The sequence below is a fragment of the Salmo salar genome, chromosome ssa16 (assembly GCF_905237065.1).
Source record: "Salmo salar chromosome ssa16, Ssal_v3.1, whole genome shotgun sequence".
Classification (NCBI taxonomy): Eukaryota; Metazoa; Chordata; class Actinopteri; order Salmoniformes; family Salmonidae; genus Salmo; species Salmo salar.
In genome coordinates this window covers 43,594,126-43,620,205 of record NC_059457.1, presented here as the reverse complement: position 1 = coordinate 43,620,205, position 26,080 = coordinate 43,594,126, and the positions used below count along the sequence as shown (strand labels likewise).

Here is a 26,080-nt window from a genome sequence, read left to right as displayed (position 1 = left end):
GCAGAGAAGAATGGAAGAAACTCCCCAAATACAGGTCTGCCAAGCTTGTAGCGTCATATCCAAGAAGACTCAAGGCTGTAATCGCTGCCAAAGGTACTTCAACAAAGTACTAAAGGGTTTGAATACTTATGTAAATGTGTTAAAGTTTTCTATTTTTAATACATTTGCAAACATTTCTTAATACCTGTTTTTGCTTTGTCATTATAGTGTATTTTGTGTAGATTGAGGAGAAAGAAAAACAATTTAATCAATTTTAGAATAAGGCTGTAAAGTAACAAATTGTGGAAATAGTGAAGGGGTCTGAATACTTTCCGAATTCACTGTATCTACTTCATTTTTATGTCTGTGAGCAGTTTGAAGCGCAATTGCTTGACTGGAAGTCAATGGGTATCTGCTACCCATAGACTTCTTGTCATTGCGCTAACGCTAGTTAGCATTGGCTCTCAAAACTACCTCTAACTTCCTTAATACTGGACACAGAGGCATAACAATGGTATCCACGAATTCATCTGACTCTGGGGAAGTAGATAAAGGGCATCATAGCCAAAATCTCGAACTCTCTTTAACAGAGGGTTTTGAGTGAAACATGGGGGCCTAAAGTAGAGAAATTATTTCGCATAAATAAAAAATAAAAAATTATATGCCCAGCTCATGAGGGCCCTTGATGATGTGAGGACTAAGGCAATTGCCTCTTCTGCTAAATGGTAAGTCCGCCAGTGGGGTCGCTTGTGGCTGAGGTGCTTGCTAAACTCAGCCAAGCATGAAAGAGAATGGAGGGGAAAGCAAATAGCAAAAAATAAGTTCAAGAATGTCATTTATTTCCAAGAAAAATAGCTGAATGCGCAAGTACACATTTCCTCGTCATATTTAAATCAAATTTTATTTATCACATGCTTCTTAAAAGAAAAACAGGTGTACACCAAGAGTGAAATGATTACTAATGGGCTGTTGGCCTGTGGAATGTTGTCCCACTCCTCTTCAATGGCTGTGTGCGAAGTAGCTGGATATTTTCGGGAACTGGAACATGTTGACATCGATAAAAATTGACACAAATTGACATCGATAAAATGCAATTGTGTTCATTGTCAGCAGCTTATGCTTGCCCATACCATTACCCCACCACCACCATGGGGAAATCTGTTTACAACATTAACATCAGCAATCTGCTCGCCCACACGACGCCATACACGCTGTCTGCCATCTGCCCGGTACAGTTGAAACCCGGGATTCTTCCGTGAAGAGCACACTTCTCCAGTGTGCCAGTGGCCTTCGAAGGTGTGCATTTGCCCACTGAAGTCTGTTACGATGCCGAACTGCAGTCAGGTCAAGACCCTGGTGAGGACGACGAGCACGCAGATAAGCTTTCCTGAGACGGTTTCTGACAGTTTGTTTAGAAATTCTTCAGTTGTATAATCCCCCAGTTTCATCAGCTGTCCGGGTGGCTGGTCTCAGACGATTCTGCAGGTGAAGAAGCCGGAGGTGGAAATCCTGGGCTAGCGTGGTTACACGTGATCTGTGGTTGTGAGGCCAGTTGGATGTACTGACAAATTCTCTAAAACAACGTTGGAGGCGGACATGAACATTCAAGAAATGAACATAAAATTCTCTGGCAACAACTCTAGTGTCAACATGCCAATTGTATGCTCCCTCAAAACTTCAGACATCTGCGGCATTGTGTTGTGTGACCAAACTGCACATTTTAGCTTGGCCTTTTATTGTCCCCAGCACAAGCTGCACCTGTGTAATAATCATGCTGTTTAATCAGCATCTTCATCTGCCTCACCTGTCCCATGAATTGATCCTTCGGCAGGTTCACCTACGGAAAACTTGTTATGACTTTTACTTCCTCTAGATGGTCAAGTTTAAATTCCACTAGTCATTTAAGGTAATATGTACATGTAGGTACAGTTATTAAAGTGAATATGCATAGATATGACTAGGGTGGCTGGAGTCTTTGATAACCCTAACAGTAGCACCAGCATGTGATGAAGAAAAAGAAAAGAAAAAAAAGGAAAATAATTACTCACAGTTCTACTAATAAAAGACAAACATTGAAAAACCTGGAGAAAGTCTTATTCCTCCTACAAAATGAATTAATGAGGAGGCAGCAAAGCACACAATCGATAGGGAGAAGATGGGAAATTAGACATTCGCAGGTGGGGACAGTTACAGCAGATAGATTGGAATTCCTGTCCCATGTGCAACATGAATGCAGCTGGTTCCATACACCACTGCACTAATGAAAAGGTTTGATCTTATGCCTGGCTTATTTATTGTTGTGTGCCTGCAGAATTGGAATTTCCCCAAATTAACAGTTATGGGAAAAGTGATACCGGTCAAAATCCAAGGAAAAAAATCCAAATAATTGGAGATAGTCGTGGCAGAGTGGGACATTCTAATTAAATCAGAAAAGTACCAGGCAAAGGAAGCTGAACACTAGCTCATCAAATTCCAGTGTAGCACTAACCACTGATTATCACCAGGACTAGCAGCATCCAGCTGGGAGGTCACAGCAATCAGCCTCATTTCACATCCCCGGGCCTCATTGATTCAAATGGAAGTGTCACACATATATGGCAGCTCACACACAATGCTCATCTCCATACTCAGTGGGGGAAATCACCCTACATGTTGCTATTTTCAACAATTGTCCAGACTTGCCTCAAGTGGTTTGATCTGTTAATTAATAATATATGTCATTTAGCTGAGACTTTTACCCAAAGTGACTTAGTCATGCATGCATATATTTTAACATATGGGTGGACCCAGCAGGAATCGAACACACACCCCTTGGCATTACAAGCATCATGCTCTACCAATTGAGCCACAAGGGACCACCAATTCAGGCCGTGGACTAATATTGAAGAGTGCCACGAGGTGAGAGGGTAAATGGCTTCCCTTGTTACTCAATTGATGTGCACATATATAAGAAACTAAGTCTCATCTCTAATCTTGAGGTAATTCGTTTAGCGGTCTCACTGGCTGTCTTCACGGGTGCGTTAAGGGTCCATGTTCCACTGAGTGTTAGGTACTCCTAACCCTCTGAAGCTCGCTGATAGAATTGGGGGGGAAAACCTTCATTTGCAAGAGGAAGGATAAAATACTTGTTTCTTTCTTGAAATGTGGTTATTTCTTCATTAAGACAATTTCACATAAAATTTTCCTATGCATGTGGACAAAAATGTAAATATGTTACATTTTGATGAAAATAAGAATATCCAATGCTTTCATTCTAGCTCAATACTATTTCAATACTTGCATCATTGTATTGAGCATCCAGGAGGTACACTTTTCTAATCTTTAACAGCGGATCAATTGCAAAAAGTGGGCCAAGAAGCAACAATGTGCAGATTTAGTTTATGCTTTCATTTCCCATGTTCTCAGAAAGGTACAAAAACACTTATTGTGGAGAATACACAAGACAAAAAAAGTACAAATCCAGTTGGTCTTGTTGTCTTTATTACTGGAACACGTAATCCCCCCCACTGAACACTCTTCACTGTCAACCCTTGGACTCTCTGATTAATCTGTGATCAAGGTCCTCAAAAGCTCCATCTCACTGACCTGATCCCCACCCCCAACAGTGAGTTAATTGGAGTCAACGTTGGGGTGTGTGTAAGTCATCTCTCTCCTTGGTGAACAGGGGCTGAAGTTCTAAAGCCATGGCTTTCTCTACACAGGAGGGCTGCTGCTTAGCAGTTGCCTCTCTCTACCGAAGAGGCACATAAATACAGGACCCTTTTTTAGATCTCATCAAAGCAGGGCAACTGAGAAAAAGAGGATAAAATCAACAGCTGTTTCTATGTGGCTGCCTCTAAAGTAGTGCCCTCAGTGGAGAATTAGCAGTGATGAGAGGAAGGGCGATTTCAGAGCTCAAACTCTTCCCTTTTTTGACAGCGGTTAATTGTGTGTTTCTTTTTGAAGGATTCTGAAAAGAAAACCATTCTGCAGTTGTACACTGCCCAGCAGTTCTACACAACCAAATACATGCTTTCTACAGGTAGTGTAAGCTGAAAAACAAAACTCACAGGCTTCTGGCTAGTTCCACAGGGTAAATCAAACACTCCACTGTTCCCTATTTAACACCACCATTTTCTTTCTATTTTAATGAGAGGTTTGAAGTTCTGCTTGAGAGATAGCGTGAAGGGTACCTACCAACCATGGCGATCATACTGTACCCATTTTGTGACAGAAATGAACAATCTCGTCGATGCTAAACACCTGGGGGCACAACAGGTCATTGTCACACAAATCCATCCAATCTATTAGCTGCAGTAGAAAAATGTAGGCGCACAAAGAAATTTAAGAGCGCAATGAAAAATATTTCAGATATTAAAGCTAGAATCCTACATTGTTCTGGGCACACTGGTGCTCATAAATACAAATTCCAGGTTGCACAGCAAAATATTTAGGCGCAGTAATATGGTCGCACTGTAGAGTCCTAACCTGGTTGAACGCTTAAGTGCTGGGAGAAAACGTCCGTATAGAAAACTAAGAGTTTGGGGGATTCTTACTGGGTTAGACGGATGACAGAGGACAAAAAGTCAGGGGGAAATAACTGGATCCTGTTATACCCGTTTTCTCTGGTGGAATTTTTGGGCTTAAAGGCGTGTGAAGGAACAGGGCTGTAAATTGAGGTTGTCAAGGGACTGGAGCTTCTGTTAAGTCGATATAGAGCTAAGATCAATTATGCTGCTGAGTCTGGCTGCACTACACTACTTTGATTATCCTGTGGCTAACACTGAACATGCTATAGCACAAAAAAAGGTGAGCATGTTTTCTTCATGTCAATTTAAATGAAATCCTTTATCCAAAATATGGTGAGGGATCATGATAAAGGCAATATGGTCCATGGTACAACTTTTGCACCCCAGGTCCTGGTGAATGTACTCTCTCCCTTACAAAACAAACTATATGAATGACACATACTAACTTATCTTTCCCTAGCCTACCGGTCTGTGGTGAAGGGGGCTTGCAGTGTCACCCCCCCAGTAGAGTCCCTGCTGGTGGGACGGGGAACCATGGCCAGGCTCTTTTCTAGCTGGGCTTGGTGAGGAGCAGTGTGGAGGTCATACAGGTCCTTGTTGACCTTCTTCAGCGTCCTCACTTCCTCCTCCAGCTCTGACACACGCACCTTGGTGTTCTCACCATTGCCAAACACACACTGTGGGTTTAACAGAAGACGGAGAGAAAGAAGAATAAGAGGGGAGGGAGAGAGGGAGAGTGTAAAGAGGGAGAGTGTAAAGAAGGAGAGATCCATATGGAGGTTAAGCAACTACATATTTGTAGACACAGAACATTTCAATCTAATACCTCAGGTATCAAGTCTCAGTGGATTCTAAAACAGCGGCTCTTTGATAGACCAACTGTCTACAAATCGACAAAAGGATGAAACCTCTCCAATATTTATGGTAATGTATTGTGTTTGGAGTCAAAGGCTCGATTGTGTGCAAATGAGCGGGGGAATTAATTTCCAGTGGGAGTACAATCTGGCAAATAATAAACCCGCTCCCGACGGAAAGCCCATTGCCGGTGTTGGGAGTCCGAAGCCAGGGCGGTGAGTGGAAGGCTTGGGTTGAGGGATATCAAATCCTATTGGAAAAACCTACCTAATCTCACCGAGGCAAATATTGACATTTACAATTGTGTCTGATTCCGCAGTGCAGGCAGCCGTTGGATGACAGCGGTGCACATAAACTCCCCAGATTAAAGAGTGGAGGGGAGAGCAGAACTCTATTGCCTGTCTTAATTTTATTTATTTGTTGGAATGCCTTATTGGGTGAAGACGTGCCGGGCTGGGGGCTTTGGGCTCGCCTGTGGGAGCCAGCGAGGGCTGCTCTCCCTTTTTGGAAGGAGTGAGACTAATCTACTTAAGGGAAATTGGGACTCGGGGAGGCCAAGTAGTGGAGTCGTAAGTGGCTTGCTGAGCCCAGGGATAAGGTGCTTCTGGTGGCGACCTCGTCTAGTTAGCTGACAAATCCCTCCACGGAAAACACCAACACACTCCTAACTGGCACACACAATTATGCACACGCATGACCGCACACTGCATCCGGGCGCCGGTCGAGAGTGAGCCAGAGACATCTCATGACAGATGTGCTGTGCCAATTCAACAATAGACTTAATAAGAGTAATAATAATGGGTTGCAGTAATATAGCGCCTTTCAATAGGTTCCAAAGTACGTTACATTGTTTAGGGGTGAATCTCCCTATCCACTGCCAATGTGTAAAACCCATTTGTGTGATGCATGGAAAACATTTTGTGCCAGAATGCTCTCCAAACATTGGCAAAAATGACATGGCCATAATAGTGAGGGGGGCGTTTTGAATCCTATACATTTTGGGTCATCCATGCTTCTTTTTTTTAAAGCTTTACAACTGCATTGGACCTCCCAGTACGGGATCTGGTATGGAGGTTTATGGGGTCAGAATCAATTCCAGAGGAGAAACAGGCAAGCAATCCACCATCACCAGCTACAGACCCGTGAAGTGAAGGGCTGTGTTGGCGAGGGTCAGAGAGGAATGCTAGAGTGCCCAAGGTGGAGCAGGGGGTCCAGAAGGGAGCAGCTGGATAGTGCCCATGATTGGACAGGGAGAGCTGCTGCTGTCACTGTTGCCACCAGGACAGGGATGTACTAAGATACAGTCCCAGAAAAGCAGACCCTGGCTTTAAAAGCACAATCTGCCACAATCTGCCACTCAAAAGTGCTACTCCTGCACTTAGTTGTTGATCTCCAGACAGCTAAGGAGAGGATGGTTTCCTAAGAAAGGATATGAGAAGGATAGATATACCAAGTGCCCAGATAGCAAAGGACAATATTACAATATTGTGTCCTGACACCATAGCCGGTAGGGCAGTGACGATACCAGTATTGCAATATTTTTTTCCCACAACAAAAATATAAACACAAAGCAGATCAAAGTCATTGGTCCTGTAAAAAACTGCTGTATGTAAAGTATTGTGTTCTATAGCTGGGAAAATAAATACATGTGACTCTGGGTGACAACATTATGATGTTTCCAACATTAGGGCTGTTTTCCTAAAGAAGTTAAATCCGCTTTGTGTTTTGTTTCCATGCCACGATAACGAGTATCACAATACTGGTATCGTCCTGGCCCTAATAGCCGGTAAGGGGTCTCTTCTCTTATAGTCAGTACGTTGATGCACAGTGGTGTAAGTATATATGCGCTGGCATCGGGTCACTATATACGTTTAATATTACTTTATTCGTCAATTGTACACAAGGTCTAACTGAAATGTGACTTATTTTTTATCCCAACCCTTCTGAAAGACACATACAGGTAGGAGCAGAGGGCTGCCACACTGGTGGAGCTGTTGTGGGGGTTTAAGTGCCTTGCTCAAGGGCACAACGGCAGACAATTGCATCTAGAATTCGATAACCTCAACCCTCCGGTTGCCAGCTCACTTCCAGACCATTTTTTTCCCATCAGACTTGGGATTCTAACTGGCAACCCTGTCTAACCGATAGACTAATCGCAGCTGTATTTTCTTCTCGTGGCCTTTGGAGAGGTCGGTGAGTAAAGTGCAAGCAATGCTGTGAGGAGTTCAAGGGTCAAAATGAAGAGCCTTCAGCTGAGCCTGTGGCAAGGTGACCCTCAGAAACTTTAACAGATGCACAATTGAGAGCATTCTGTCGGCCTGTATCACTGCCTGGTAAGGCAACTGCACCACCTGCAACCGCAGGGCTCTCCAGAGGGTGGTACGGTCTGCCCAAAGCATCACCAGTGGCACACTGCATGCCCTCCAGGAGGAGGTGCTCTTATTCTAAATGGACTTCACAGTGTCCCAGAACTTTTTGGAGTTTGTGCTACAGGATGCAAATTCCTGTTTGAAAAAGCTAGCCTTTGCTTTCCTAACTGCCTGTGTATACTGGTTCCTAACTTCCCTGAAAAGTTGCATATCGCGGGGGCTATTCGATGCTAATGCAGTACGCCACAGAATGTTTTTGTGCTGGTCAAGGGCAGTCAGGTCTGGAGTGAATCAAGGGCTATATCTGTTCCTGATTCAACATTTTTTTGAATGGGGCATGCTTATTTAAGATGGAAAGCACTTTTAAAGAATAACCAGGCATCCTCTACTGACGGAATGAGGTCAATATCCTTCCAGGATACCCGGGCCAGGTCGATTAGAAAGGCCTGCTCGATGAAGTGTTTTAGGGAGCGTCCTAAATCCTAAGAAACAACTAGAGGGAGTGCAGGCTATCTCCAGGGGCGGTCTTATCCAGGCTGCTTTAGATTGAACCATTTTATAAATCCAGTATTTTAAATTGGGGCCATAATTTCTTTTTTTTATGTTTAGGTGTTTCATAAAGGTTATGTCATTAATTGACATTTCAAATAGGCCATGCTTTTTAAAACTTTAACATTTAATACAAAACATTTAGTGATACTGAAAAACTGCCCTTGGTACAATATTCAGTAACAGGCAAAAGTTTGGAAACTTACTCATATGTGTTATTTCATAGTTTTGATGTCTTCACTATTATTGACGAACAGTACCAGTCAAAAGTTTGGACATACCTACTCATTCAAGGGTTTTCTTTATTTTATTATTTTATACACTATAGAATAATAGTGAAGACATCAAAACTATGTTAAACAAAATTTTCTTCAATTCTTTAAAGTAGCCACCCTTTGCCTTGATGACAGCTTTGCACATTCTTGGCATTTTCTCAACCAGCTTCACCTGGAATGCTTTTCAATCAGTCTTGAAGGAGTTCCCACATATGCTGAGCACTTGTTGGCTGCTTTTCCTTCACTCTGCGGTCCAACTCATCCCAAACCATCTCAATTGGGTTGAGGTCGGGTGATTGTGGAGGCCAGGTCATTTGATGGAGCACTCCATCACTCTCCTTCTTGATCAAATATCCCTTAAACAGCCTGGAGGTGAGTTGGGTCATTGTCGTGTTGAAAAACAAATGATAGTGGGACTAAGTGCAAACCAGATGGGATGGCGTATCGCTGCAGAATGCTGTGGTAGCCATGCTGGTTAAGTGTGTCTTGAATTCTAAATAAATCACAGACACTGCCACCAGCATAGCACCCCCACACCATCACACCTCTTCCTCCATTTCACAAAGACACGGCGGTAGGAACCAAAAATCTCAAATTTGTACTCAACAGACCAAAGGAAAGATTGTCCATTGCTCGTGTTTCTTGGCCAAAGCAAGTCTCTTCTTCTTATTGGTGACCTTTAGTAGTGGTTTATTTGCAGCAATACGACCATGAAGGCCTGAATCACACGGTCTTCTCTGAACAGTTGATGATGAGATGTGTCTGTTACTAGAACTCTGTGAAGCATTTATTTGGGCTGCAATTTCTGAGGCTGGTAAATCTAATGAACTTATCCTCTGCAGCAGAGGTAATTCTGGATCTTCCTTTCCTGTGGCGGTCCTCATGGGAGCCAGTTTCATCATAGCGCTTGATGGTTTTTGCAACTGCATTTGAAGAAACTTTCAATGTTCTTGAAATTTTCCGGATTGACTGTCCTTCATGTCTTAAAGTAATGATGGACTGTCATTTCTCTTTGCTTATTTGAGTTGTTCTTGCCATAATATGGACTTTCATTCCAGGTGACTACCTCATGAAGCTGGTTGAGAGAATGCAAAGAGTGTGGAAAGCTGTCATCAAGGCAAAGGGTGGCTACTTTGAAGAATCTCAAATCTAAAAAATATTTTGATTTGTTTAACACTTTTTTGGTTACTGCATGATTCGATATGTGTTATTTCATAGTTGTGATGTCTTCACTATTATTCTACAATGTAGAAAATAGTAAAAATAAAGAAAAACCCTTGAATGAATAAGTGTCTCCAAACTTTTGACTGGTACTGTATATTGATTGCTTTTCATACATCATGAGTTTCATGTCTTAAGTTGATGATGCTCAGATGTATTCAGCCACCTCTAACACAGAGCAGAGTTTAAGGTAGATAGTGTTACCCTTTTTGATGTCAGTGTTCCAGTGTCTTGCCATCTTCAAGCTGCCTATCCCTGTAGATCAGCCTCTGTTTGTCCACAGGGACCTGAGGGGTATACTACAAAGCAGGATCAAGGAGTTAGCCATCTAACTTTGATAAATATACAGAAATAACTGTCCATTTTCTGGTTCATTATGAAAGCTCCACCTAGATGTGTTTTTTGCTGTTGGGTCAATTCGACCATACCCATTTCAAGCTCATCTTTCAAAAAAAGTGATTTTAGAATATTTAGACAAGTTAGCTGGCTAACTTCATGATCTTGCTTTGTAGTATACCCCTCTGCTTCACGTGGAAGACCTCGATTTTCAACTGGGCACAGTCTCACCCGGCATCAGACTCGTAGATTATATCCTGGCCTGTTACATTTCTAAAGAATATCTGGAACGTGGATGCTGAATGCAGGCCAAAGTAGTTCAAATGTTTCTAATTATCACTGATATCCTGCCCATTGTTACTTTTCAGCTTCTGTTTGGCAGTCGGCACTTCAAAATGTTGGATTATGAGGCTTTTGAGAGCCGCCACTGTGGTTCCTGTATGCATGCTCAGGGAGTGGTTTTGACGATTCAACGATGTGATAATGAAGTCCATGATAGAGATTGTATTACGTAAAAATGTATTACACTAAACATTTATTTGATAGCCCTTACAATATCCCAGCTAAATCAGTGCCCAGTCATTATGGAATTCAATTTATTTCACATCATTGTAATAACTTTAAAATAACCTTTAATTTTGTATTATTTTGGCGTACTTGATATTAGTCATGATTGCTAGCTCAAAATCTTTCAAAAAGGTAGGGCTGCACAATTAATCAAATTTATATCGAAATCGCAATATTGACATGTGCAATATCCACATCGCAGAGATCCACATCGCATGCATTATTTTGAAACACATCTCAGCCGCGTGTAACGTCCATTTTTATAGTTTACTCTGCTTTCCACTTTGCTTCTTAATAGAAGTCATTATATTTCTATGATTCCAGCAGTTCACTCAAGCGTTTAGATCTATATCACATGAAAAATCACTAATATTTGAAAAACATATGTAAATACATGTTTAAGTCCATATCGTCAAGCCCTACAAAAGTATATAGCAAAAATACTTACCTTTTTGTTTATATTGTCTAACAAGAAAAGTATGTTGTTGTTGGCTTTTCTGTTTCAAACTAACCGTTTGGGGGAAAAAAAAACCTATCCCCAATACTCACCCTTATCAACACTGTGTGCACAGAATAAGGCTGTAGTCAGTCAATGTGTGAGGACACGCAGGTCAATCCCATGCTCGCTGGCAAAACACTGCCACACACACACACACACACACACACACACACACACACACACACACACACACACACACACACACACACACACACACACACACACACACACACACCTTCCCTTAGATGCTCCTCAATGAGAGAAAGAAAACCCTTCCTATCGCTATTTGGGTTATCTATCCATTTGCTTAATCTTCCCTTGAACCAAGTACTGTGCCCCTACCCCAGAGGAACTGTCCAATTAGCCTTACATGGAGATACCCCAACCCTACCAGAGGAGCCAAAGGGAACCACCCCAGCCCCTATGGCTCTCCATCTCCCCTGCCTCCCCTGACCCTTCACCCCAGGCAGCCAACTCGCTAATGGGCTTTCTTTCTCTCTTCCTTGGGCCAAACCGGCCCTGGTTCATCTGAGGCAAGCCACCGCCGCCAAACACAGTGTGTGCCAGTGGAATGAATTCTCCACTCTCTGCATTGTAGCAGCACATTCGGCACTCACACAGACCCATGCACACATATTCCAGAAGAAAGAAAATAACAAGGACAACTAAAAAGTTATAATTCTCTGAGTCATTTGCACACAGCACAGCACCCGATCAGAAAGAGTATTTTTGTGATGTTGGCCATGCCCCGGGGGCACAACGGAATTATTGTTTTTTGGAATTCCTATTAGTATTAATATATGTTTTCTAATCATTCTCTGTGTTTCTTTGGCTTTTGGAGCACAGGGGAAAAGCTCATTTCTCGACAGCGACAGCTGTATTCCCAGCAGCTCCGAGATTAGCCATTATGGAAATAAGCGACCTCAGAGAGAGAAAGCGAGGGAAGGGGAGAGCGATAGGAGGGAAAAAACTATGCCAGCACAGTGGTACGCGAAAGGTAGAAACTGAGTGAGCAGGTGGTAGGTAACTCAGAGACCGCTCCATTACCATTTCATTTAGCCCCGTGTAATTGATTTTGACACTGCTAGGATTACGTGCGGCACAAACAGCTGTCTCGTCACCATACTGCAACCGTTCATTTAGAGTGGGTGGTTACGGGGAGAAGGAAAGTTACCATTTCACACCTCATGCATATACAGATTCTTACTATACATATGCTTACAATTCTAATCCCCTTAAGGCATGGATTGATTGACATCAGGTATGTAAATAAACTGCTTATCATCATCCTGTGATATCAGTGATGGGACAGCTGCTTATTAATAACAACCAACCAACAAAATCAGATTAGATACCTTACCTTCTCATTACTGTACCTTTCAATGCCATCTTATTTGTTAACAGAGCAAAAGCCTATAATGATGCTACTTAGCAAACCTGAGTCAAGGACGAGCCTTGGGTGGTGTACATGGGTACCTACGGGGCTGTGACTAACCTGAGTGGTGTACATGGGTACCTACGGGGCTGTGACTAACCTGGGTGGTGTACATGGGTACCTACGGGGCTGTGACTAACCTGGGTGGTGTACATGGGTACCTACGGGGCTGTGACTAACCTGGGTGGTGTACATGGGTACCTACGGGGCTGTGACTAACCTGGGTGGTGTACATGGGTACCTACGGGGCTGTGACTAACCTGGGTGGTGTACATGGGTACCTACGGGGCTGTGACTAACCTGGGTGGTGTGATTGGGTACCTACGGGGCTGTGACAAACCTGAGTGGTGTACATGGGTACCTACGGGCCTGTGACAAACCTGAGTGGTGTACATGGGTACCTACGGGGCTGTGACAAACCTGAGTGGTGTACATGGGTACCTACGGGGCTGTGACAAACCTGGGTGGTGTACATGGGTATCTACGGGGCTGTGACAAACCTGAGTGGTGTACATGGGTACCTACGGGGCTGTGACTAACCTGGGTGGTGTACATGGGTACCTACGGGGCTGTGACAAACCTGGGTGGTGTACATGGGTACCTACGGGGCTGTGACAAACCTGAGTGGTGTACATGGGTACCTACGGGGCTGTGACTAACCTGGGTGGTGTACATGGGTACCTACAGGGCTGTGACTAACCTGGGTGGTGTACATGGGTACCTACGGGGCTGTGACAAACATGAGTGGTGTACATGGGTACCTACGGGGCTGTGACTAACCTGTGTGTGGGGGGCCAGACGCAGGCACACTCCTCCAGTCTCAGTGCCCTCGCTCTGCTCTAGGGGGTTGAGGTGCCGGCTGAAGCGTGGCAGGGGGATGCCTGGGCGGCTGTCAGGCAGGAACATGTTGGCAGGGAGGATGAGGGCATTGGTGACCGGACCTGTGAGAGATGTAAGAGTAGTTAGAAAGAGGGAGGGGAGAGAGAGGAGGAAAGAGGGAGGTGAGGAGGGAGAGAAGGAGTGAGGGAGCAAGGTAGCCTAGTGTATAGAGTGTTGGGCCTGTAACCAAAAGGTAACTAATCACAAAAGATGAAAAATCTGTCAATCGACCCTTGAGCAAGCCACCTAACCCTAATTGCTACAGGGTCGCTGTCAATAATAGCTGATCCCTGGCCGTGACCCCTCTCTTCAAAGGTGTCCCGGGGAGTTGGGATAAGCAAAAAACACATTTCCATTTCACACCTCATGCTCGTACAGGTTACCCAGTTGTACAGACAGTGAAACACGAGAGGGGCACAGAAACAACAGAAGAAAGGAGGGAGAGTGGTAAAGAAAGAGAGATGATGAACATGACACACTCAGGGCCCCAGTAATCATCTAAGTGGGGGAGAAGTTGTCTTTATGTACGTCATCATTCCACCCCACCGTGGTCACATTCAAACTTAACTGGAGCATGGTCCGAGTTTTACAACTTTGAACAGTGTCATTGAGGAGATACCTGGAAAACATGGGAGAGAACACTCCCGCTCTTCGCAACAACAAAAAACGCACCACGGTCGAGAATCACCTTGAGAACCATCTTGTTACAGGAACTGGGGGGACAGAGATCCGACCTCCTGTACTTCCTTTTGATGGGTTTGTGCTGTCACGCGCTTTGGAAAGCAAGCTGGAGCTGTAGTTTTATTTTACGTCCATACAAACAGCAATCCACCTACATCATGAACTATGACATGAAAGTTCAAGTCCTTCTAAGGAACCTCAGCGGCAGTCCGCTGACCTGCACACCTCACCTGCATGATGAGAGTGAGGAAAGACAAGTGGAGAGAGTGGAACGAGAACTAGCAATCTCTACTCGGCCTATAACCCTTTGACTGGCCTTCCTTGCTTATTAATTCATGGGCAACAAAGAGCAGTGCTTTTTAAAACGGAAAGAATAACGTTCTGACTAAGCCTACTGCTTTTCAATCTTTTTTTATGATGCCAACACTTACATGAGCTTTAGTGCTCTTCAACTCGACGGACAATCTTTTATTTACCCATTACTGTCAGTCTTCCACAAGCGGCCTTCAAATCATCCGAATTGCCCATCTGTCCGCCAGGATAAAAACATATTTCCCAGGGTATTGGCGGCTGAAAAGGGGGGGTTTCAGCAGGAGGCAACAAGGCATCTTCTGCATGCCCCGAATCGAGCTCTATTACACAAGAAACTAATGGAGGGAATCAAAATCTGATGGAGGGTCTGACAGACTTATTCCAACTGATGGTCTTAGCTACATGGTGATGGCTTTTTCACAAGACCAAAAGAGAAAAAAGGATCAAACAGAGATGCAGTACACCAGAATGGACCAGATGTAGTATGCATGATATACCTAGACTGGGTTTATTGATGACAGTCAATCATTAATTATTATCATAGAACGCCAAGTAACCTCCCTAAAATGATTGTGCTCTCCTAAAATGCAAAAGCATCATGCACATATTGGTTTTCAGGTATACTAATCTAGGAAAAAATATATGGCAGACTTGCTCTCTTGTTGTAACCTTAACAAAGGTTTTATAATAGTGTAAAATACATGTGAATTTGATATTAAGGAGAACTTTAAAATCCCTGGTTGAAAAGGAAAAACACAACTCCGAGCAAACTTAAAGTTTGCTCTGAGTTTGGGTATATACACACACTACAGTAAGTAGTACGGTAGGCTATATCACTCAAAGCTATAGATGTGCAATCTACTTGACTGGTCCTTGAAGGCATAGATTGTTTTCTTATATTTTGTCCATTCTAGCTGGCTGGAGGCCTCACACTAAATCTGGTTCTGGGTTGCCGAGATGAGTTGTTTCACCTACGCCTGTTTTCATTAAGTCATTAACATCCATTTTGAACATCCCTTTTCTCACTATTTGGTTGACATTAGTCAGCTCTGTATATCACAGTGGAGTACTCTCTACGCTGTACACACACGTCTATTTTGTTCCTCCGGTTTAGGGTAAGAGAAGACTTATCTAAAAGGTCTGTCAAGATGAAGCCTAGGAAATGGTTGAAAGTTATGTGAATAAGTCCTGGGGTGTTGTAGCCCAGGAGTAATCATGCTTGAATGAAAATGGCTGGAACATTGTCAGCCATTCTAACTTTATGAAAACTTTTTGGCAGCATTAAATCCTTCCTCCATCATATCATAATTTTATTCCCCGAGGTTAGAGGGGGAGAAAGAGAAGGAATGAGAGAGTCAGATATAGAAAATAAACAAATGGAATCATTCAACTGGGATGTATGAACACAGCATGTTGCATGAAACGTCAGTGCATATTGAAATGTTAATTCACTTCCTGTCTCTTAAGTCCCTAAACACGCGCCCCAAAAAATATCTATTGGAACAAATTGCCAGCCATGTGTTGGCGTAGTTGGCTGAGCTTCACTGTTAAATTATCGCAGTCAAGTAGACAAAGCATTTATGGCCAAATAGCCTAACTCAATAAAAACTAAAGGTTCCCTCAGTGTGCCCATGCGGACTAATTAATTGGATCCCGCATAATTAGCATCATAGACTGAAGAATAAACACCAGTAGAGATGATAAATTATTTATGAGTAGAATATGGAGATTTTGTTGAGGGAGCGTGTACTGTACACAAGCTGACGCTCGTAATTCTAATCTTTGGAGGGCAGATAAAACACCGAATGGAAAGCGCTCCAGGATTTATGCTATTCCTTAAGCCCTTTCATAAGTGTAGTTTCTGAATCTCAAGTTCTTCAGGCCTGTCAAAACAATGCCACAATTTATAACAACCCTGACCGGCTCCTTCTGGTTGAAATGGCAATTATGAGTGTGTGTGGAGAAGCAAACAAATATTTGAGGTCCAAACACTTACATAGATGTGCTCAAATTCAACTGAATTGGGTGAAAATATGGCATTTTGAGGCATATTATGTAATTAGAGCTGTTACACGATATTGATATGATAACAAAACAGTAATCATTGTAGAGATAAGTCACTATTGTTTTATCTCTGTGGTAATCACACTTTATCTACATTTCAGACACAAGGTAGGGCACTTGCTCAGCATCAGTACTAGAGGGAATCTATATCAATTATAAAATAAGTACATGTAACATCAGGGGTGACAATTTTCAGAGGAAATGGACCAGGAGACAACTAAACTTATGGCTGTCTGTACCATGCATTTATCAAAGTGACATCGAGGAACAGCGGAAAAGAAAGAGTAAATCCGGTTGATGCAGGTCAGCGTTTTTTCCTCATGAATCTTGTTCTGGAGGCAGCTCTGCAGTGGTCACTACTTGGCACAGCCACAAAGTCATAACATTTTACATTTTGATTTTTAACCTAACCATACTGCTAACCCTAATGCCTAACCCTAAACCTTTAAGACCAAAAAGCACATTTTTGTAGACAATTTTTACTTTGCAGTTGGACTATCTAAGGGGAAATCGCTCCGTTCTGCCTCCAGGACAAGACTCAAGACAACAAACGTCAACCTGCTCGGGTGATTGCTCCTTCTAGCAGTCGCCGAATACAAACAACTCAGACGGTCAGTAGTGGGTCAGGCCGGGGTCGTCCTCACCTTTAAACATGAATTAAACTCCCCACTGACGCCTCGTCCGACTCGGAGGCTTCGATCAAGCTACTCCTCCCGTACTGATGCTTATCATCACGGAACTGCCGCCATGGTTTTGGGCCAGACGGATTTTTCAGATCAATGAGTCTCCTCAGAGAAGATGGATTTATTTTCCCTCAACTCTTCTGCTGTTTCCTGTGTGCTAACTCCCAACACATCTCATGACCATTATTCATAAGTTACAATCATGATCAGTTAGCTGAGGAACAGTAGGAGGAAGCCTAAAAGAAACAGCTTAGGGAATTCTATGTATGTGACAATAAATCTCCAGAGCCTGGTTTGCATTTCAATACCTTCTCAATTAACTTCTCAAAGTATTGCCATACAGGACTTTGATGCTCTCGCTTGCATTTCTCTGCCATTTTCCAACTGCTAACGACGACGACATAGTGGTAGAGAGTAGACTGCAAAATAATGTATTCTTTGACTCCTTGCACGTCGACTGCCGGTGTCGACTCCAATTCCTGAGTGTCAAGATTCGATTCTGCTAGGAATCGACTCCTAAGTGTCACGACTTCCACCGAAGTCGGTCCCTCTCCTTGTTCGGGCGGTGTTCTGCGGTCGACGTCACCAACCTTTTGGCCATCACTGATCCATTTTTCATTTTCCATTGGTTTTGTCTTGTCTTCCTTCACACCTGGTTCCAATCCCATCAATTACATGTTGTGTATTTAACCCTCTGTTTCCCCTCATGTCCTTGTTGGAGATTGTTTTATTGTTTGTGATTGTGCTAGTATGTGTTGGTGTGCGATGGGTTTTGTACCCACTTTTATTATTTTGTATATTTTGGTTTTCGGGGTTTTGTGAGCACTTATTAAACGACTCCGTTTATACCAAGTTCGTTCTCCTGTGCCTGACTTCCCTGCCACCAACACACACCCATTACACTGAGATTCAGTATTTTTGGAATGGAGGAAAATGATTAGTTGCCATACTTCGTAGAACACAAATACTCACATGTTCCATTGCGATCAAGTGGGGGACGGAGAGAGGGAGGGGCACAGTGTAGGGAAGTCGAACACCAGGCAGACAGAATCAGAACCGTGCACTAGGCATATCTATTGGTAATCAAAGCTGTATTTCGCAATGGAATGAAGTATCTAAAAATGTCTCGGCTTGCAATGTCTCAACCAGTAAAGCAGGGCCCATCATCAATGAAACAGCTAGGAGGCTAGGGGCAGCAGGTAGCCTAGCAGTTAGAGCGTTACATGCTGACAACAACGCTTTAGTTACATAGTAACATGTACACATACATGTTATTCAATCGTTTCATCCAAACTGCTCGCGCGTCTGTGTACCTAGGCGCTAAAATAGAACATGGTTCTATTTTTGACACTTGACGGGCTGCAAGTCCTGCCTCTCCCATCTCCTCATTGGTTTTTAGGAGCATATACCCACGTGGGTGATTGAACGATGAACTGAAGTCCACACTCCAGTCGATGGTGGGAAGAAGAAGACGAAGAAGACACCCGCATCATTAGCGAACAGAAAGAGCAGGCGAGCCAGCACAAGGAAAACAACGTGCGGATCGGTCTTGGTAATCTGTATCTCGCAATATCTTGTCTTGCAAATTCAATAGCCTAAAGTTCGCCTTCTCATCTCTGGTTTAATTTAAATGACATAACTTTGCCCAGGCCTTTATAGGCTATAGTCTAGTTAGGCTATAATACGGCAAATAATATATTTTGTGATGACTGCAATGTGATTTTAATTTTGTGGCGGGAATTTTTTCTAAACATGAACTATCCCAATTTAATTTTAACGTTCACACCCCTGCCACATTGTCATAACACTGAAAACATACAGTAGGCTGTCATTCATTGCAGTACTTACTTATTATAACACTTACATTTTCCTCCAACATAAAATATAACATGCTTACAGTAGTGAAAGCAGGTCTTGGCAACCTCTCTGTCGTCTCAGCTTATCAGGGTGGATACAGGAAGACGAAAGGTGAAAATAGTCACCAGTTTGTCAAAGCATTCATCTTTGCTCCCACTTTAAATCTTTACATCAGCATCTAAATTGACTAAGGGAGGGAGGGAAGCTGTAATTCCTCATCAGCGCACCCAGATTGCTGCCAGAGCCATTTCACGCTAGGGGAGGGAGGTTAAAACGAAAAAGAACATGGTGGGTGTTGATTTATCTCTCTCCTGACATTGGCACAGAGCGAGCACCCTTTAACCATTAAAATGCTTGGCATACCAAATCCCCTCTCAAAGGAGAGTTTTGCTTAGGAAGTGCACAGCTATCTACACTCTGCAACTCCGCCTTGCATTTCACTCTGAAAGCGGAGACCCAAAACTATTCAGTTGAATGCGTGTGTTTGACTCAGCCCGCTCCCCTCATATTTGGCCTGTCACTTTGAGGAGCTGCATTCAGACATCTCTCCCTGGGGTCCTGAAATGTAATTCCATTGGCTAACCTCAAAAGTCAATCTCAGAGGCTGCATTACCAATTTGCTGATTGACAAACCACTTGGAGTACATAAGAATTTGCTTCTATTAATGATTGAAGAGGCATTGAGTCACTGATAGACAGCAATATTGACAAAAAGTCAATGTAATTAAAATCAGTGTAGCAAAAATACATTACTGAGCATAATTAATAAGGTACTGAACTGTAAAGTCAAGGGCAAGGGATACAACATTAAAGCTGCAATATGTAACTGTTTGGGTAGAACCATCCAAATTCACATATACATTTTAGTTATAGATCAGTCATTCACATTGAAAGCAGGTCTAAGAAGTGGTAGATCTGTTCAATGTGCACTATTTCTATGCTTCCCGTGCTTAAGTTTAGTTTTTGAATCTTTTATTTTAGGTTTTGTACAGCAGCTTCAAACAGCTGAAAATACAATATTTTTGGTTATGGAAAATATTTTTCACAGCGGTTGAGATGCTACAATGATTGTCTACACTATACTTGCTTGTTTTGTCACAAACTGAAATTAGACGAACTATTAGAATTTTAGCAACCAGGAAATGGCGGGGTGATTTTTACATAGTGCAATCATGACTAGGCCAAGAGAAAGCTTGGAAGGATATCCTCTTGGTAGTCTGTTTCGTTTGTTGAATAATTTATGTTTGATTGAACATACGATTGAGCGAGAGGGAGTGAGGTTAAATGTCCGGAGTCTATATCCATCATAAGGAACTGTGACATGGTTGATGCAATTCTCTTGACCGTAGCCAGAAGCACATTTTCTCTGACAGACTTAACTATATTAAAATCCTTTAACACACACTTTATTAATAGGTAAAAAGTGAAAACACCTGCATGATACAATGAGACAGGAAACAAAACGACTTTCTAAACAACATTTCTGCTGGGTCTCCTTGTCCTGTCTTATGTGAGATTCAGCAGTCAATATTTCTGCTGGATCATTATTTACCTTGTCATCATGTTCAGCAGAAAAGAAGATTAATCTACAAGCTACGAGAGAATGAATATTGTATTATCAGAAGTCACTGGACAGGCTCAGCCTTCTGCTGTACAAGCTTTAACATTTGATGTAGTGCGCTAAATTGCCATGCTTATTGAGCATGAAATCACAGATCCAACTCAAGTATTTTTTAAACTCCGGTTCTACTTTCATGTTTGGAAGGATCACAGCTTTATGTCCCAATTTTTGTTTGTCTTTCAGCCAACAAGGGAATTGAATAATGCATTTCCATCATGGGAAATCTCAATTGGGGCAGCTGTGAGCGTGAGAGAAAGAGAGAGAGTGGAGGGAGAGAGGGAGCGAGGGAGAGAAAGAGGGGGCGAGAGAGAGAGGGGGTGAGGGAGAGAAAGAGGGGCGAGAGAGAGAAAAAGGGGGCGAGAGAGAGAAAGAGGGGGCGAGAGAGAGAGGGGGAGAGAAAGAGGGGGGCGAGAGACAGGAGAGCAAGAAGGGGAGAGAAAGAGGTGAACGAGAGCAAGGGGGAGAGCGAGGGGGAGAAGGGGAGAGAGAAAAGCGAGAGGAGAGAGGGCGAGAGGAGAGAGGACGAGAGAGGAGATAGGACAAGTCAAATAGGAAAGAGGAGTGAGAGAGAGGAGGCCGAGAGAGCGCAGAAGAGGGACAGAGAAAGAGGGGAGAGAGTAGGCGAGGGGGGAGAAAAAAGCGAGAGGGGGAGAGAAAAAGGGGAGAGAGAGAGGGGAAAGAGAGCAAGGGGGAGAGAGCGAGCGGGAGAAGGGGAGAGAGTGGAGGGAGAGGGGGCGAGGGAGATAAGAGGGGGCAAGAGAGAGGGGAGAAAGGGGGGAGGAGAGAGACGAGAGAGAGCGGGATAGAGAGGGGAGTGAAAAATAGAGAAGGCAAGTGAAATAGGAAATAGAGGAGAGGAGGGGAAGAAAGAGGGGGAGAGATGAGAGAGAGGGGGAAAGAGAGAGAGGGGAGAAAGAGAGAGAGGGGAGAAAGAGAGAGAGGGGGAAGAGGGACAGAGAAAGAGGGGAGAGAGAGCAGGCGAGGGGGCAGAGAAATAGTGAGGGGGGAGGAAGAAGGAGAGAGGGGAAAGAGAGCAAGGGAGAAAGAGAGCGAGGGGAAAGAGAGCAAGAGGGAGAGAGTGAGGGGGAGAGAGCGAGGGGGAGAGCAGGAGAGCGAGAGAGAGTGAGAGATCGAGGGGAAGAGAGATCGATAGAAATAGAGGAGAGCGAGAGAGGGCGAGGGGGAGAGCGGGATAGAGAGGGGAGAGAAAGAGGGTAAGTGAAGTAGGATATTGGGGAGAGGAGGGAAAGAGGGGGAAAGAGAGGGGGAGAGGGAAAGAGAGGGTGGAGATGGAAAGAGAGGGGGAGAGGAAGAGAGAAAGGGTGGAGAGGGAAAGAAAGAGGGGAGAAAGAGAGAGGGAGAGAGAGAGAAAGGGGGGGAGAGCGAGCGAGCGGGAGGAGGGGAGAGAGATCGAGAGAGAGAGGGAGGGGAGGACGGAGAGAAAGAGGGGGGAGAGAGAAAGAGGGGGAGAGGAGAGAGAAAGGAGAGAGGGACGAGAGAGAGGGGCGACCAAGAAGGGGAGATGAGAGAGAGGGTGAGAAAAAGAAAAAGAGGGGGGAGGGGAGAGAACAGTTTGAGAAAAAGAGGGGGAGAGGAGAGAGGGGGTGAGGGAGAGAGCGAGAGAGGAGGGAGGGAGAGAGTGATTTGAGAGAAAGCGAGAGCGATCGAGGGGGAGAACGCGCGAGAGAGCGGGATAGAGAGGGGAGAGAGATCGAGAGAGAGAGGGAGGGGGAGAGAGAAAAGCGAGAGGAGAGAGGTTGAGAGGGACAGAGAGAGAAAGGGGGAGAGAGGAGAGAGAAAGAGGGGAGAGGCGAGAGAAAAAGGGGAGAGAGAAAGAAGGGAGAGAAAGAGAGAGTGGGAGAGGGGAAGAGAGATCGAGGTGGGGGGAGCAGGAGAGAGGGAGTGTGAGAGAGGAGAAGGCAAGAGAGGGGAGAGGGCGAGAGAGAGAGCGAGAGTGAGAGAGAGGGATAAAGAGGGGAGAGAAAGAGAGGGCAAGAAAAATAGGAAATTGGGGAGAGGAGAGAAAGAGAGGGGGAAAGGGAAAGAGCGAGGGGGAGAAAGAGCGGGATAGAGAGGGGGGAGAAAGGGGGAGAGCGAGGGGAGAGAGTGAGCGAGCGGGTGAAGGGGAGAGAGAGGGAGGGGAGAGAGCGAGAGGGAGAGAGAAAGGGGGGAGAGAGAGGGGGAGAGAGAGGGGGAGAGAGAGCGAGAAAGCGCGAGAGAGCGGCATAGAGAGGGGAGAGAAAAAGGGGAAAGAGAGAACGCAAGTGAAATAGGAAATAGAGGAGCGAGAGGAGGGGAAGAAAGAGGGGGAGAGATGAGAGAAAGAGGGGGAAAGAGAGAGGGGGAAAGAAAGAGAGGGGGAGAGGGAACGAGAGAGGGGGAGAGGGACAGAGAAAGAGGGGAGAGAAAGTAGGCAGGGGGGAGAGAGAGTAAGTGAGTAGTGGAAGAGAAAAAGTGAGAGGGGAAAGAGCGAGGGGGAGAGAGATAGAGAGGGGGGAGAGCAGGAGAGGGGGAGAGAGATCGAGAGAGCAGGTGGAGAGAGCGGGATCAAGAGGGGAGAGAAAGAGAGGCCAAGTGAAATAGGAAATTGGGGAGAGGGAAAGAGAGAGAGGGTGGAGAGGGAAAGAGAGGGGGAGAGGGAAAGAGAGGAGAGAGAGGGAGAGAGGGAGCGAGGGAGCACGAGGGAGCGCGAGAGGGAGGGCAAGAGAAATAGAGGAGAGAGAGAGAGAAGGGAGAGATAGAAAGAGAAATAGGGGAGAGGGGGAGAGAGGGAGAAGGGAGAGATAGAAAGAGGGCAAGATAAATAGAGGAGAGAGGGAGAGAGAGGGGGAGAGAGAGGGGGAGAGAGAGGACAGAGAGAGAGTGGAAAAACATACCCACCTGTACATTAATATGGGAATGGGCCAATCAAAGCAACAGGTTGCTGTTCATTTATTCATCAGCACATAAATACAATCCCTAAAGTCTAACGAACTAGATCATGAATAATGCGGATTAGTGGAGGGAGGGAAAAGACTAGGGCAATATTGTGCCTGATAAGTATGGTGATAAACCTGGGTAAACAGGAAGCAGAAGTGCTCTCCTCCTGCCTTAATCCCTGTCCATTGGTATTATATTATATTTATGCACAGCCACCCCAGCACTCGCGGTATTCAGAGCATTTCAGAGCGTTCCCAATTAACGGGTTTTCAATGTGGTTCCAGGGAGATTTGTGGAAATTTGTGCAATTTGCTCTTTATGCGTGAAGAAGCCACTGCAACAATCCAAGGAGGTAGAAAGAGGAAAAGGAGGTGAGTTAGCATACATACCTGTATTTCACCACATTCAAGAATTGGGCCCTGTTTAAAATGTAGTTTGTGTATGGGGTAACTGAGGAGAGTATATTTATTCCTTGTTGTAGTAATAAGGGCTGGCTAATTATCTCCCACTCAATTACAGATATCGATCCCTTGGACTTGGCTCCCACTCTTGGAATTACACTAATGGTCCGGGCCCCTCCAACATACACTCGGAAATTCTTCCAGCTGCCAAGCAGGATCACAGCAGCAGGGGTGCAGAAATGTGTGGGAGGGGAGCACTAGACAAGCTCTGCTCCAGCCCACATAATATCTATCGATGCCCTCGGCGGAAACCATACAATTAGGGCCAGGCGCTTATGGAGATCATCTAAACAATGATCATGATAACGATATGGAGATCATCTAAACAATGATCATGATAACGATATGGAGATCATCTAAACAATTATCATGATAACGATATGGAGATAATCTAAACAATTATCATGATAACGATATGGAGATAATCTAAACAATGATCATGATAACGATATGGAGATCATCTAAACAATGATCATGATAACGATATGGAGATAATCTAAACAATTATCATGATAACGATATGGAGATAATCTAAACAATTATCATGATAACGATATGGAGATAATCTAAACAATTATCATGATAACGATATGGAGATAATCTAAACAATTATCATGATAACGATATGGAGATAAATTAAACAATTATCATGATAACGATATGGAGATAATCTAAACAATTATCATGATAACGATATGGAAGTTGGAGGAAGATAAATGTTGCACTTGCTTTTGGTCAAATTCCTGTGTTAGCGCCTCTGCTTGACAACGTTTTCTCACGTTGAGAGTGCTATGAAATATGATGCGGGTTGAAAGATTAGTGGTGTTTGAATTTTGTATGAGCAGAGTATATATGAAATGAATGTCTAACACATTGATATTAGAAATACAACATTTTGGCCATGCACTAACTACAACAGCAACCACCAAACTGAACAGAGAAAATCCTGATGGGATGATTTTCATAAACCAATTTCTCCTGCAACTTAGCTCGTTGTTTGTTGTTGTAATATCCCAAACAGACGTGGCTGTTTCGTCAACTAAGGATATGTAGCTTTAAAAAGGAGAGATCTTGTGTTTCCAGATACAAACCAGGCAGTAAGAGAAAAATTCCTTTCATAACTTTTTGATGAGTTCTCATTGTAATGCCATGCCTGTATCTAATGGTGGTGAAGCAAGTGCTCACTAAGCAGTAATGGTATAGGGCAGTCTACTGCCACATAATGACTTTGACACAAGGCTCTTGTCCTCTTCTATGCGGCGGTGGTGGTGGTGGTGGTGGTGGCGGTGGCGGTGGCGGCGGTGTGTGGTGGTGGCGGTGGCGGTATGTGTGTGCTATATGTAGGGTCCCTTATTATTCATTATTCAAAATGAAGAGTCAGAGTTGCGGGCCAAGTCCTACATGGAGAGACCCTTCACCTAAAGCTTCCATTCTGATTGAACATTTATGAACAGGACCTAGGAAATAAGTAACTATCTCTTACAAGTAGATGAACCATTATCATCCCCTCGCTTACTTACACACAGGACTAACCATTTTGATCTTTCCTTTTTCCCCCTGCTAGGCACTGTGCAAGTCAGTTCAAAGATACCACACTGTACTGTACAGGCCAGGAGATTTCAAGTTTCAAAATGTATTTGCCACGTGCACAGGATACAACAGGTGTAAAACAGTACAGTGAAATTCTTACCTTGAGAGATCTTTCCCAACAATGCAGTGATAATAATAATAATAATAATATAGATAAATAATATAGATAATAATACTACTACTAATAATAATATAGATAATAATAATATAGATAATAATAATAAGAAGAATATAGATAATAATAATAATAAAGATAATAATACTAATAATAATAATAATATAGATAATAATACAAATAATAATATAGATAATAATAATAGTAATAATAAAGATAATAATAAAGATAATAATAATAATAATAATATAGATAATAGATAATATAGATAATAATAATAATAATAGATAATATAGATAATAATA

At 43.6% G+C, this 26,080-nt stretch overlaps 1 protein-coding gene across 1 annotated transcript in view; it reads right to left on the bottom strand.

Moving 5' to 3' along the window:
* Positions 1 to 3,447: 3,447 nt before the first annotated feature.
* LOC106573963 (WD repeat-containing protein 18-like) overlaps positions 3,448 to 26,080 on the bottom strand; it is a 76,325-nt gene continuing 53,692 nt past the window's right edge. The window contains 2 exon segments of the mRNA XM_045696672.1: positions 3,448 to 5,164; positions 13,374 to 13,534. Of these exon segments, the coding sequence (XP_045552628.1) occupies positions 4,949 to 5,164; positions 13,374 to 13,534 (377 nt within the window). The 3' untranslated portion in view covers positions 3,448 to 4,948.